General features: G+C 46.3%; 1 protein-coding gene across 5 annotated transcripts in view; it reads left to right on the forward strand.

The window, feature by feature from the left end:
* Window positions 1-11,575, forward strand: part of ARID4A (AT-rich interaction domain 4A) — a 62,922-nt gene that overhangs the window by 48,767 nt on the left and 2,580 nt on the right. For 4 of the 5 annotated variants that reach the window (XM_081191292.1, XM_081191290.1, XM_081191291.1 and 1 more), the window contains 3 exons: window positions 3,733-3,837; window positions 5,845-6,057; window positions 6,180-6,362. In XM_081191292.1, the coding sequence (XP_081047418.1) occupies window positions 3,733-3,837; window positions 5,845-6,057; window positions 6,180-6,362 (501 nt within the window). The remainder of the gene's footprint in view (window positions 1-3,732; window positions 3,838-5,844; window positions 6,058-6,179; window positions 6,363-11,575) is intronic. The other variant, XM_081191294.1, reaches the window with a different exon arrangement.

Here is an 11,575-nt window from a genome sequence, read left to right on the forward strand (position 1 = left end):
GTAAGTGCCAGCTTCTAAATGGAAACTTCATTTTGATGCTTCCATAAAGTGATTTTTGTAATCCACATAGAGGTTTGCTTACAATCAAGCAGAATATAATTTTTTTTAAATAAAGTAAAATTCCCTCTCTTCCTAAACATGCTGAAAGCATGACTTGCAAAAACACTGAAGGATTAGAAGCAAGGAGTCCCATTTTGCTTACTCATTCATTCATTATTTGTCTAATTTTATTTACAACATAAATCCACCACAACTCAAATAAACAAATCCACCACCGTTAGACATGAACATAACATAAAATAAACATAAAATAAAACAAACAGCAAAATAAAAATCTTCCTTTATCCTGTACATAGCCTCCTTGTTTCCTTTATGAATTATTATTATGATTTTTTTTTCAAGTTATGACTTTTGAAACAAGTCCAGGTGTGTATTTTAGGGCACTGTTTTGTAAAATATTCTTTACATTTACAAGTATTCTTTACATTCTTTTTGGAATTCTTGTCTGGGGAGTCCGCTAATTACCTCTTGTTAATCTAGCCAATTCGATACAATTTAGTAATTTATCTTGCCATTCCGTTTTTGTTGCTTAGTCGTTTATTTTTATCCCATCAAGGCAGCTAAGAATAAAATAGGTGTTTGGGAGCAAAAGTATTGAAATTGGCTGCTGCTTGTAAACTAGCAGCACTTCGATATCCATCATCAGGAGCCCCCAATTCTGCTAGCCATGGCAAGTGTTCCCCTTTGCCCAGCCTGCATTTCAGTGATGCTCAGAGCAGCTGGAAGTTTGACACAGCTTGAGGAGATGACTCCCCAATTCCAAGCTGGAGAAGGGAGCAAGGGCCTGTCCTTTTCATGCAGTTCCTTACAGGTGCATTGCAAAAAAAAATAAAAATTGATCCCTAGCCCACGGGGATCATCACCCCAGTTGCACCAGGCTTGTGTCATCTCCATAGTGCAATTGGGGCAGCACTCATCTCTGTCCCTGTGCCAGTCCCCAGAAACCAGAGAGGGGAAGCAAGGGGGTGTCCTTGACCTTGCCCCAAATTTTGGAGCCCCGGGTTCAAGGTCAGGGACAAGACCTTCTGGGTGGGGGAGGAGTGGCTTCCTAGGCAGCCACAAAAGCTGGCCAAAATGTGTGGGTCTCAATCTGTTATGTTTGTGAAAAATAAGCAGATTATGCTAAGCTGGTTCACATAGAAGAAGCAGAGGCTTCGATGCCAAGCTTGTTTGCCCCTGAATTTGCATATGACGCAAGTACATTTCAAGAGTTGTGTGGACGTGCTTCTTTAGAACTGCAGCCTTACTCCCTTGTGGGAGTAATGCAGACACAGTCTGTGAGGCATGCAGCTGGAGGTTATTTAAAAGGCAGCTAAGGCATGCACATCAGAGGGCCAGAATTCTGTATTTGAGGGGTGAAATGTATCGGGGAGAGGAGCTAGCCAAATCATGACTTCTGTAGCACCACGATTCCCAAAATGACAGTTGCTGCTTCCTCTTGTTTAGCCTGATGAGTTGCAAGTCAGAATAATTTATTGCTATTTGTTGTTGTTATTATTATTTACCGTATTTTTCGCCCTATAAGACGCACTTTTTCCCCTCCAAAAATGAAGGGGAAATGTGGGTGCGTCTTATGGGGCGAATGCAGGCTTTCGCTGAAGCCTGGAGAGCGAGAGCGGTAGGTGCGCACCGACCCCTCTCGCTCTCCAGGCTTCGCGGACCTCTCCTCAAGCAGCGGGAACGTTCCCACTGCTTGGGGAGAGTTGCCGGCATCCCGAAGCCTGCAAGCGCTGATCCCAGCACGTGCAGGCTACGCGGACCTCTCCCCAAGCAGCGGGAACGTTCCCACTGCTTGGGGAGAGTTGCCGGCATCCCGAAGCCTGCAAGCGCTGATCCCAGCACGTGCAGGCTTCGCGGATCTCTCCCCAAGCAGCGGGAACGTTCCCACTGCTTGGGGAGAGTTGCAGGCATCCCGAAGCCTGCAAGCGCTGATCCCAGCACGTGCAGGCTTCGCGGATCTCTCCCCAAGCAGCGGGAACGTTCCCACTGCTTGGGGAGAGTTGCAGGCATCCCGAAGCCTGCAAGCGATGATCCCAGCACGTGCAGGCTTCGCGGATCTCTCCCCAAGCAGCGGGAACGTTCCCACTGCTTGGGGAGAGTTGCCGGCATCCCGAAGCCTGCAAGCGCTGATCCCAGCACGTGCAGGCTTCGCGGATCTCTCCCCAAGCAGCGGGAACGTTCCCACTGCTTGGGGAGAGTTGCCGGCATCCCGAAGCCTGCAAGCGCTGATCCCAGCACGCGCAGGCTTCGCGGATCTCTCCCCAAGCAGCGGGAACGTTCCCACTGCTTGGGGAGAGTTGCAGGCATCCCGAAGCCTGCAAGCGCTGATCCCAGCACGCGCAGGCTTCGCGGATCTCTCCCCAAGCAGCGGGAACGTTCCCACTGCTTGGGGAGAGTTGCAGGCATCCCGAAGCCTGCGCGCGCTGATCCCAGCACGCGCAGGCTTCGCGGATCTCTCCCCAAGCAGCGGGAACGTTCCCACTGCTTGGGGAGAGTTGCAGGCATCCCGAAGCCTGCGCGCGCTGATCCCAGCACGCGCAGGCTTCGCGGATCTCTCCCCAAGCAGCGGGAACGTTCCCACTGCTTGGGGAGAGTTGCAGGCATCCCGAAGCCTGCGCGCGCTGATCCCAGCACGCGCAGGCTTCGCGGATCTCTCCCCAAGCAGCGGGAACGTTCCCACTGCTTGGGGAGAGTTGCAGGCATCCCGAAGCCTGCGCGCGCTGATCCCAGCACGCGCAGGCTTCGCGGATCTCTCCCCAAGCAGCGGGAACGTTCCCACTGCTTGGGGAGAGTTGCAGGCATCCCGAAACCTGCGCGCGCTGATCCCAGCACGCGCAGGCTTCGCGGATCTCTCCCCAAGCAGCGGGAACGTTCCCACTGCTTGGGGAGAGTTGCAGGCATCCCGAAACCTGCGCGCGCTGATCCCAGCACGCGCAGGCTTCGCGGATCTCTCCTCAAGCAGCGGGAACCACCGCTGGGCTCCCACGGCTTGCAGAGAGCTGCCTGTTTGGGGGCTGGGGTCGGGGGAAGCTCGGGCTGCCCCAGCCCCGCGCCTGGGGGGGAAATAATTTTTTCCCTTTATTTCCCCCCCAAAAAACTAGGTGCGTCTTATGGGCCGGAGCGTCTTATGGGGCGCTAAATACGGTATTTAAAGGTGGTTGGACCTGGAGTGCCCAAAAAGATCTATAGAAATCTACCGTTTTTTACAGAAATGCATCCTTGGAGGTTACTAGTGTAGTGAAGAGCCATTAAACCTCCTCAGGCAGGAAGGCCACAAAGAAAGAACTAGAATTCTTCTTCTTTTACTGGAATTGTATGTTTTAATTGTATTTTACCAGTGACATGTTTGGCACCCTGGGCTTCTTTGAGAGGAAGGGCAGGATATAAATTAGCAGTAGCGTTAATATTCTCATTGGCTGCTTATTGTTTCTGGTCTCTTCCTGGTTGTTTTCTCTCTCCATGCCATTCTCACTTCCATTCCTTCCCAAGAATATACTGGGCGTGTTTTGTTTCTGTTTGCGGCACACTGTGTTTTGTCATCCCTCATGGTCTGGCTTGTCGTTATGGGGATGGTTGATCCTTCCAGTCCTATGACTTTAAAGAGCTTAGTGGCAATTCAGTTGTACCATTAAAGACTATAAAATGAAAAGGTACCTTTCATTTTATTTTCAGGTCAAAAAAGGCCTGGTGACAACAGCAGCAGCTCACTGGCCAAAAAGCAAAAGCGTACTCCAAAACGAGCAAGCACTGTAGCCAAAAACGAGAAGAATGGGACAGGTACGTTTCATAATCTTTCTCTGGAAGGGATTTTGCTCTGTTTGCTTAGTCCATCCGCCTTGTTTATGCTGTGGTTAGGGAGATGATTTAGGGAGGGCTGCGTTCCCTAGGAGGAGCTACTTTTGAACCCAGAACATGCTAAGTTGCAACCTTTGTTTATTAGATTTCTTACTGTCCCTTACCAGGATGGGTTAGAACGATAAAATACATAGCTATAAAACAAATGAAACATTTACTGCCAGAAAACAAGTGAAGTGTAAAAAATATTTAATACAGTCCCACATATTCAAATCAGTTAAAATAGTTCTAATATATATGCAGGCCTAGGGTAAAGATCTCCACTCAGAAAGTGGAGAGGAAACCTTTCCCTAGCAATAGTGGAAAAGTTGTCAGGACAGAATGCATTCCTTGCATTGTTTTCCAGTGTACTAAGTAGAGAGTCTAGGGACGCGGGTGGCGCTGTGGGTAAAACCTCAGTGCCTAGGACTTGCCGATCGTATGGTCGGCGATTCGAATCCCCGCGGCGGGGTGAGCTCCCATCGTTCGGTCCCAGCTCCTGCCTGGCAGTTCAAAAGCACTCTTAAGTGCAAGTAGATAAATAGGTACCGCTTTATAGCGGGAAGGTAAACGGCGTTTCCGTGTGCAGCGCTGGTGCTGGTTCGCCAGAGCAGCTTCGTCACGCTGGCCACGTGACATGGAAGTGTCTTCGGACGGCGCCGGCTCACTGCCTCTTGAGCGAGATGAGCACGCAACCCTAGAGTCGGACACGACTGGCCCGTACGGGCAGGGGTACCTTTACCTTTAAGTAGAGAGTCTAGATGGGGGCTGCTCTTCCACAGTATGGCTACAAAGCAGCTCATCTAATTGTAAAGGTGAACTTTAAATACCTGAAGGGTTGTCACATGGAAAATGGAGCATGCTTGTTTTCTGCTCCAGAGGGCAAACCTGAACCAATGGATTCAAATTACAAGAAAGGAGATTCTAACTAAACATTAGGAGGAACTTTCGGGTGGTAAAAGAGCTTTTCTGCAGTGGTGCGGTCTCCCTCAAGAGGTGGTGGACTCTCCTTCCGTGGAGGTTTTAAAGCAGTGGTTGGATGGCCACCTGTCAGGGATGCTTTAGTTGAGATTCCTGCATTGCAGGGGGTTGGACTAGATGACCCCCATGGTCCCTTCCAACTCTCTGATTCTATGAAATACTTTTTTCCCTTGATTGCCTTCCAGTAGAATGAGAGCTAGCAATACAAAGGCCTGTTGTTTTGCTAACATAGGCTTCAAAATTTTAATCTTAAACATGTTATCACTTTGTAAGACATCCTGTGGAGGGCTATTTTCTCTGTAGAGGAGGAAACGTAAGAACTCCAATTTGGAAATATGGTTTAAATGGTAGCATTTGTGTGCCGTATGAGTTTTAATGATCAGATGGAAATGTTCTCTGCTCAGCTGAATTGTGTAGTAACTTTATGTCCTTAAAGACAGTTTGCCTTTTGCAGTCATGCATATGTTGAGTGTCTGCAAAAAAGCCAGGCGGGGAGGGGAAAACTGAGGTTGCTTAGGCGTGCAGAGAAGGGCGTCCCACATTGCTGCATTCTGAGAACATCACAAGAGCTCTGCTGAATCAATCTAAAGGCCCACTTAGTCCAACATCATGTTCTCAGTGACCAACCAGATACCTGTGAAAATCCTGTAAAAGACTTGGGCACAACTATGTTTGCCCTACTTAATAATAAATAATAATAATAGTTTCATTATTTTATACCCTGCCTATCTGGCTGTGTTGCTTGTGTGTCATAGGTGGACTTCTCTTGTGTTTGCCTCCCCACCCCTTTTCTGCAGAGCCGTTGTAAATATTATTGGAATAATGTATTGAAGCATTTTTGAACTATTAAAATGTAGTATATAGATGCCATTGAGTGCATACTGTTTTTTATATTGAATGCATACTGTTGTCTAAAAGAGTGCTGTGTAGGAATGGGACAACCCAAAATACTGTGTCATGTTGTTGCAGGACAAAGCAGTGATAGCGAAGATCTTCCTGCACTGGATAGCTCAAGCAAATGTACTCCAGTAAAACACATTGGTCTCTCCAAGCCGCAGAAGCTGACTAGGTCGCCTGCTAGAGTATTATCCCCCAATATCAAAGACGGGGATAAGGACAAGCAGAGGAACAAGAACCATCAAAACATTTCTCCAAGGGTGTATAAGTGGAGTGTCCAACTCAGTAAGTGCTTCCCCCCCCTTTTTTTGTACAGTAGATAATTTGGGTGGGAAATAGTGGTTACAACAGTACATGGATGTTCCTTCTGGATCGTCAAAGCCTTTTCAATTATTTTATTTCCAAAGATGAATTGGACAACATGAGCAGTGCAGAGAGGATCTCTTTCCTACAAGAAAAACTGCAGGAAATCAGAAAATACTACATGTCTCTGAAGTCTGAAGTAGCCACCATAGACAGGAGAAGAAAACGATTAAAAAAGAAAGACAGAGAAGGCAAGTTCAGTCTTTGTCAGACATACAAGCTTTTGGGTGAGTGGTGTTGTCAGAAGGCCTGTGCAGTTTCTCTTTCCAGACATTGTCATGCTTGTTTGGAGTGTTTATATAACATTTTAATTGTGGAATTGTGACCAAGGCCATTGTCAGTTTTTAAAAAAGGGCATACCATCTGCAACAAGGAGGAATGAAACTGAAATGTATGAAGTGGCTGAACTGGATGTGCTCTTAAGATCTGAGCACAGAGAGGCTGGCAGCACCTCAGGGGAGCTGCTTTTTGGGTGATGTGGGTGGCTGCTCTGGGAAAGTTGGGGCTAAAAGCAAAAATGTGCAGGTGGCACCCCACCTCTTGTAGCACAGCATGTTTGTACCCTCTTAACTTTTTCCATGTTTCTTCTTCAGTTTTGGATATTTTTTTTGACTTTTTCACCCACAAGGTTGTTTCCAGCCCCTCCTCTGCATGTGTGCCCCATTTGGCACAACATAGTTTGTCATAGTTTGAGGGCTTGCTTTAGAGCAGAGGGTCCTGCAGTCTTCCAGACGATGTTGGAAAACAACATCCACTGCTGTCCGTTGGCAATACTGGTTGGAGTTTGGAGTACACAGCCGGAAGGCCAAGCAGGTTCCCCACATCTCCGTTAGGCATTAACTGTTCAGTTTCGGTTTCAGTTTCTGTTAATTGGTTCTCGTGGGAAACTTGCAGATTCTAGCTTCACCAATTAACTCAAGCTGGTGGCAATTTACTCTTGGCAGAAAGCCCAGGTCTGCTTGACCTAGAAACTACTCACTCTGATTGGTTAACGAGCAGCACTCAACTCTGTTATCTAGGGATTGCTAGCACAGTTTGATGTGAGGTGTGTTAGGAGTTAGAAGTGCTGTGTATGGTTATGAGAGAGAAAGAAAGAGAGGATTTATTTTGCTTTTATTTGTATGCAGAAACTCTGCTGGTTTTATTTTTTCCTTTTAATAAATCCTGTAAATAGTTATTCTGAGTCTAGCTGACTAGTCATTACTGCCGCAACTAGCTTCTTCGCTGTGCAGGAAAACTCTGCTACGTTTGGGCTAAAGCCAATAGGGCTATGCCTGACACTTCAAAGTTCCATGAGGTTATGGGCATTGTGCTGCCAGCCTGAGTTGCGGTGGTGTCAGCATCAACGGTGTTGGTTCCAGTAGTTCCAGAAGTTGTTGTTCTCTGGCTGGTTCCTGACCGTGGTGAGCTGGTGACGCAGCGGACACAAGGACAACAGCTGCAGCGTGTGAGTGCTGGGTGCTGTAGTTCCTGTTTTCTCTCTCGGTGGTCGTGAGTAGCTGGTTCCGGGTTCCAGGGACATCGCTCTCAAGATGACCTCACAACCAGTTCAGATGGCTTTTGAGCGTCTGAATGACTCCAATTACTTGCTGTGGTCGGAACGCATGCAGGCAGTGCTGCAGAGGGATCGTCTCTGGCAAGTGGTGAGTAAGTTTCCTACGAAGCCTGATGATGAAGACCTCGATAAAGACCAAAGAGCAAGGGCCACAATTGTCTTGGGGCTGGAAGATTCCCAGTTGCCGTATGTGAGGGGAATCAAGACAGCTAGAGGTGTGTGGCAAGCACTTAAAGAACTCCATGTGCGTGAGACAGCGGTTTCCAAGCTGTTCATTCGCAAGGCATTGTACAAGGCAATGTTACAGCCTGGGGTTACAATGCAGGAACACCTACACAGTTTACAGTTAAAGTTTGCTGCGCTACAGGAAAGAGACTGTGCATTAGACCAGCAGGAGAAGGTGGCTATTATTTTGAGTTCTCTCCCGGAAAGCTGGGATAATTTAGTTTTGTCTCTAGAAGGCATACAGGAGCGTGATTTATCAGTCAGTTACGTTACTGGGCGTTTGATTGAAGAATGGCAGAAGAGGCAAGAAAGGTCGTTGGCTGCAGAGGCTTCTACAGGTGGGCGGTTTGGAAGGAGTTCTCATGCCGTGCCAGAGGTGAAGCAAAAGCAGCGTACTGGTGAGGAGTCAGCGTTTGCTGTTAGGCGTTGTTTCCGATGTGGGTCTTCAGCGCATCTAAAAAGACAATGTCCGGAGTTGGTCAAGTCTCAGTTGCCGGTGCAGGAGCAGAGACGAGATCATCATCATCAGCAGCAGCAGCGTAAAAAGAAATTCTTCAAACGAAAACAGTCAGCTCAGCTGGTGACCGGCGAGGTCAAGAGTGCTGATGAGAAACAAGCGGTCTGGGTGGTCGATTCGGGAGCGTCTCGCCACATCGTGAATTCAGATGAATTGTTTGTTTCCAAGAACTCAGCACAGCGCAGCCAGGTGGCTCTAGCAGACGGAAGTACTTCCGAAGTGATTTCGGGGGGTGCAGTTTTTGTTCCTTGTCTTCGTGAATGCCTGCAAAATGTACTTTGTGTGCCGTCATTAAGGAGCAATCTGATGTCTGTAGATTGTTTGCTAAAAGCTGGGTTTAAAGTGTATTTTGAAGGAGACAGTTGCATTATTAAGAAGGCTGGTGAGATTTTAGGCACTGCTAAGTCAGAGGGAGGCTTGTTTTGGCTTAAAGCAGGATCTCAAGTTGCAGCAGTAGTCAGTAAATCTCAGCCTGCAGTGAATAACAAAGCTATACATGACAACTGTGTGCACTTATTGCATAGGAAAATGGGACATGCTTGCTGGAAAAGTGTACTAAAAATGTCCGAATTGGCTGATGGGGGTAATTTAAAGAGTTGTAACAAGTACCTTGATTGTAATGTGTGTAAAAAGGTTAAAACCCACAGAGTCTCTTACCCCAGAAGTGACAGAGTTAGTGAGTCACCGCTACAGCTGGTTCACATGGATGTAATTGGTCCATTTGCTGTAAGCAGGGGTGGATCGCGTTTTTCACTAACAATTGTGGATGACGCCACGCGTTACTCTTGGGTTTTTCCCATGAAGAATAAGGGTGACGTGTTCACTAAGTTTAAAGGCTGGGTGGCATCTGTGGAAAGATTTCTGTCCATTAAACTCAAAAGGATTCAGACGGACAGAGGTGGCGAATTTATGTCAAATGCCTTTAAAGATTGGTTACAAAAGCGTGGCATTGGGCATAGAAAAACGAACGTTTTTTCCCCAGAGGAGAATGGCGTTGCAGAGCGAAAAAACAGATCTTTACAAGATATGATGTTTGCCATGCTTGATGATGCTGATTTGCCCATGTCTTATTGGGGGGAGAGCATGCTCACCGCGTGTTATCTCCAAAATAGGCTCTTTCATCAAACAATAGGTACAACCCCGTACTTTAAATTGTTTCAGAAAAAACCCAAAATTGACCATTTGCATGTGTTTGGATCAAAAGCCTGGGTATTAATTCCGAAACAAATGAGAAAGAAGGGAGATCCTAAGACCAAACAGTTAGTGTTTGTGGGTTACCAGGAGCTAGGAAAAGGTTTCCGCTTTGCTGAAGGGACAAATGGCATTGTGATCTCCAGGAATGCCAGTTTTTGTGAACATAGTGGCTGGGAGAGACTACATGCCAATACTGAGGTTTGGTTTGAACCTTCCCAGGAGCTTCATGACTCTGAAAGTAGACACAGAGAATCAGAGTCTGAGGGGGAGGAAAGTTCAGATAAGAGCTCTCAAGAAAGTGGAAGACCAGTTGCTAAGCAACAAAAGAGAGGTCGTAGTTCTGAAGAGGAAAGTGGGTCAGAAGAAAAATTTTCTCCCAGAAGATCTAAAAGACAAAACAAAGGAGTGCCTCCAGTGCGTTTTTCTCCTGATACTGCAAATGTGTTTAGTGTAAGTGCAGAACCCAAGAGTTTTCAGGAGGTGTTAAAGTTACCAAAAGAGGAGGCAGAGCGCTGGAAACAGGCAATGGAGGAAGAGATGTCCTCTCTGAATGAGCATAAGGTCTTTACACCAGTAGCAGCGCCTGAGGGGGCGAAGATTGTAGGCTGCAGGTGGGTGTACAAACTTAAACCTCTGGTGACAGGAGAGTACAAATACAAAGCTCGTTTAGTTGCTCAAGGATACTCTCAGAGGCCTGGAAAAGATTATGACGAAACTTTTTCCCCTACTGCTAAGGGGGACAGTGTAAGGCTGATTCTAACGCTTGGAGCAAAGAGAAAACTCCTGTTAAACCATTTTGACATTCAGACTGCATATTTACATGCACCAATATCAGAAGACCTGTATCTAGCCGAACCGCCTGGTTATGAGACAGGTTCCAATAGAGTGTTAAAATTAAACAAAGCTCTATACGGTCTCAAACAGGCTGCAAGATCTTGGAACAAATGTTTCCATGAGGCCTTAGTGTCATTTGGTTTCAAGCAGAGTACAGCTGACAATTGTGTTTATGTACGTGGTACAGGCAGTGATCAAGAGTTTTGTCTGATTTATGTAGATGATGTATTGTATGCCTGTAAAACAGATAAACAAACTAAAAGGTTTGCCAAGCAATTGTCCAGTAAGTTCAAAGTGAAAGACTTAGGCCCGGTTAGGACATATCTAGGGTTGGAAGTGTGCTGGGCCCAAGATGGCAGCTGCCTAGTTAGTCAGCAGAACAAAGTTAAACAACTACTGACTACATACAGGATGCAGGATTGCAAAGGGGCAGCGGTGCCTATGGATCCAGGTTTCATAAAAACACTCCATATAGATGAGAGTCCTGAATTTGAACATCCTGATGTATATCACTCTGTAATTGGAAGTTTATTGTATATAGCACAGTGGTCCAGACCTGATATTAGCTATGCAGTAGGCATATTAAGTAGATTGGTCTCAAAACCCACACTAAATGCCTGGAAAGGGGTAAAACAAGTTCTGAGATATCTCAAACAGACAATTGGCTATATGTTACAATTAAATTCTTCAGAGGATGAAATGTTGAGTTGCTACTGTGATAGTGACTGGGGAAATTTGCCAGATAGAAAATCTGTCACAGGACTAGTCATAATGGTCGGTGGAGCTTTAATCAGCTGGCGGTCACGCAAGCAAGACGTTGTAAGTGTGTCATCAACGGAATCAGAGTACGCCGCATTGAGTGAATTGTGCAACGAGGTGATTTATTTCAAGCATTTGTTAACAGATTTAAATGTAAATTGTGGAGAACCAGTACAAGTTTACATTGATAATCAAGCTTGTATAACCTTAAGTAAAACAGAGGGTTTCAAATCACGTTCAAAACATATCTCTGTAAAATACCAAAATGTACGTTGCTGTGTACAAGACAATGTAATCACCTGTACTTATGTGTCAAGTGAAGAAAATGTAGCAGATGTGTTAACTAAACCATTGGC

The sequence above is a fragment of the Podarcis bocagei genome (genome assembly GCF_964188305.1).
Source record: "Podarcis bocagei genome assembly, chromosome: 1".
In the NCBI taxonomy this organism is placed as follows: Eukaryota; Metazoa; Chordata; class Lepidosauria; order Squamata; family Lacertidae; genus Podarcis; species Podarcis bocagei.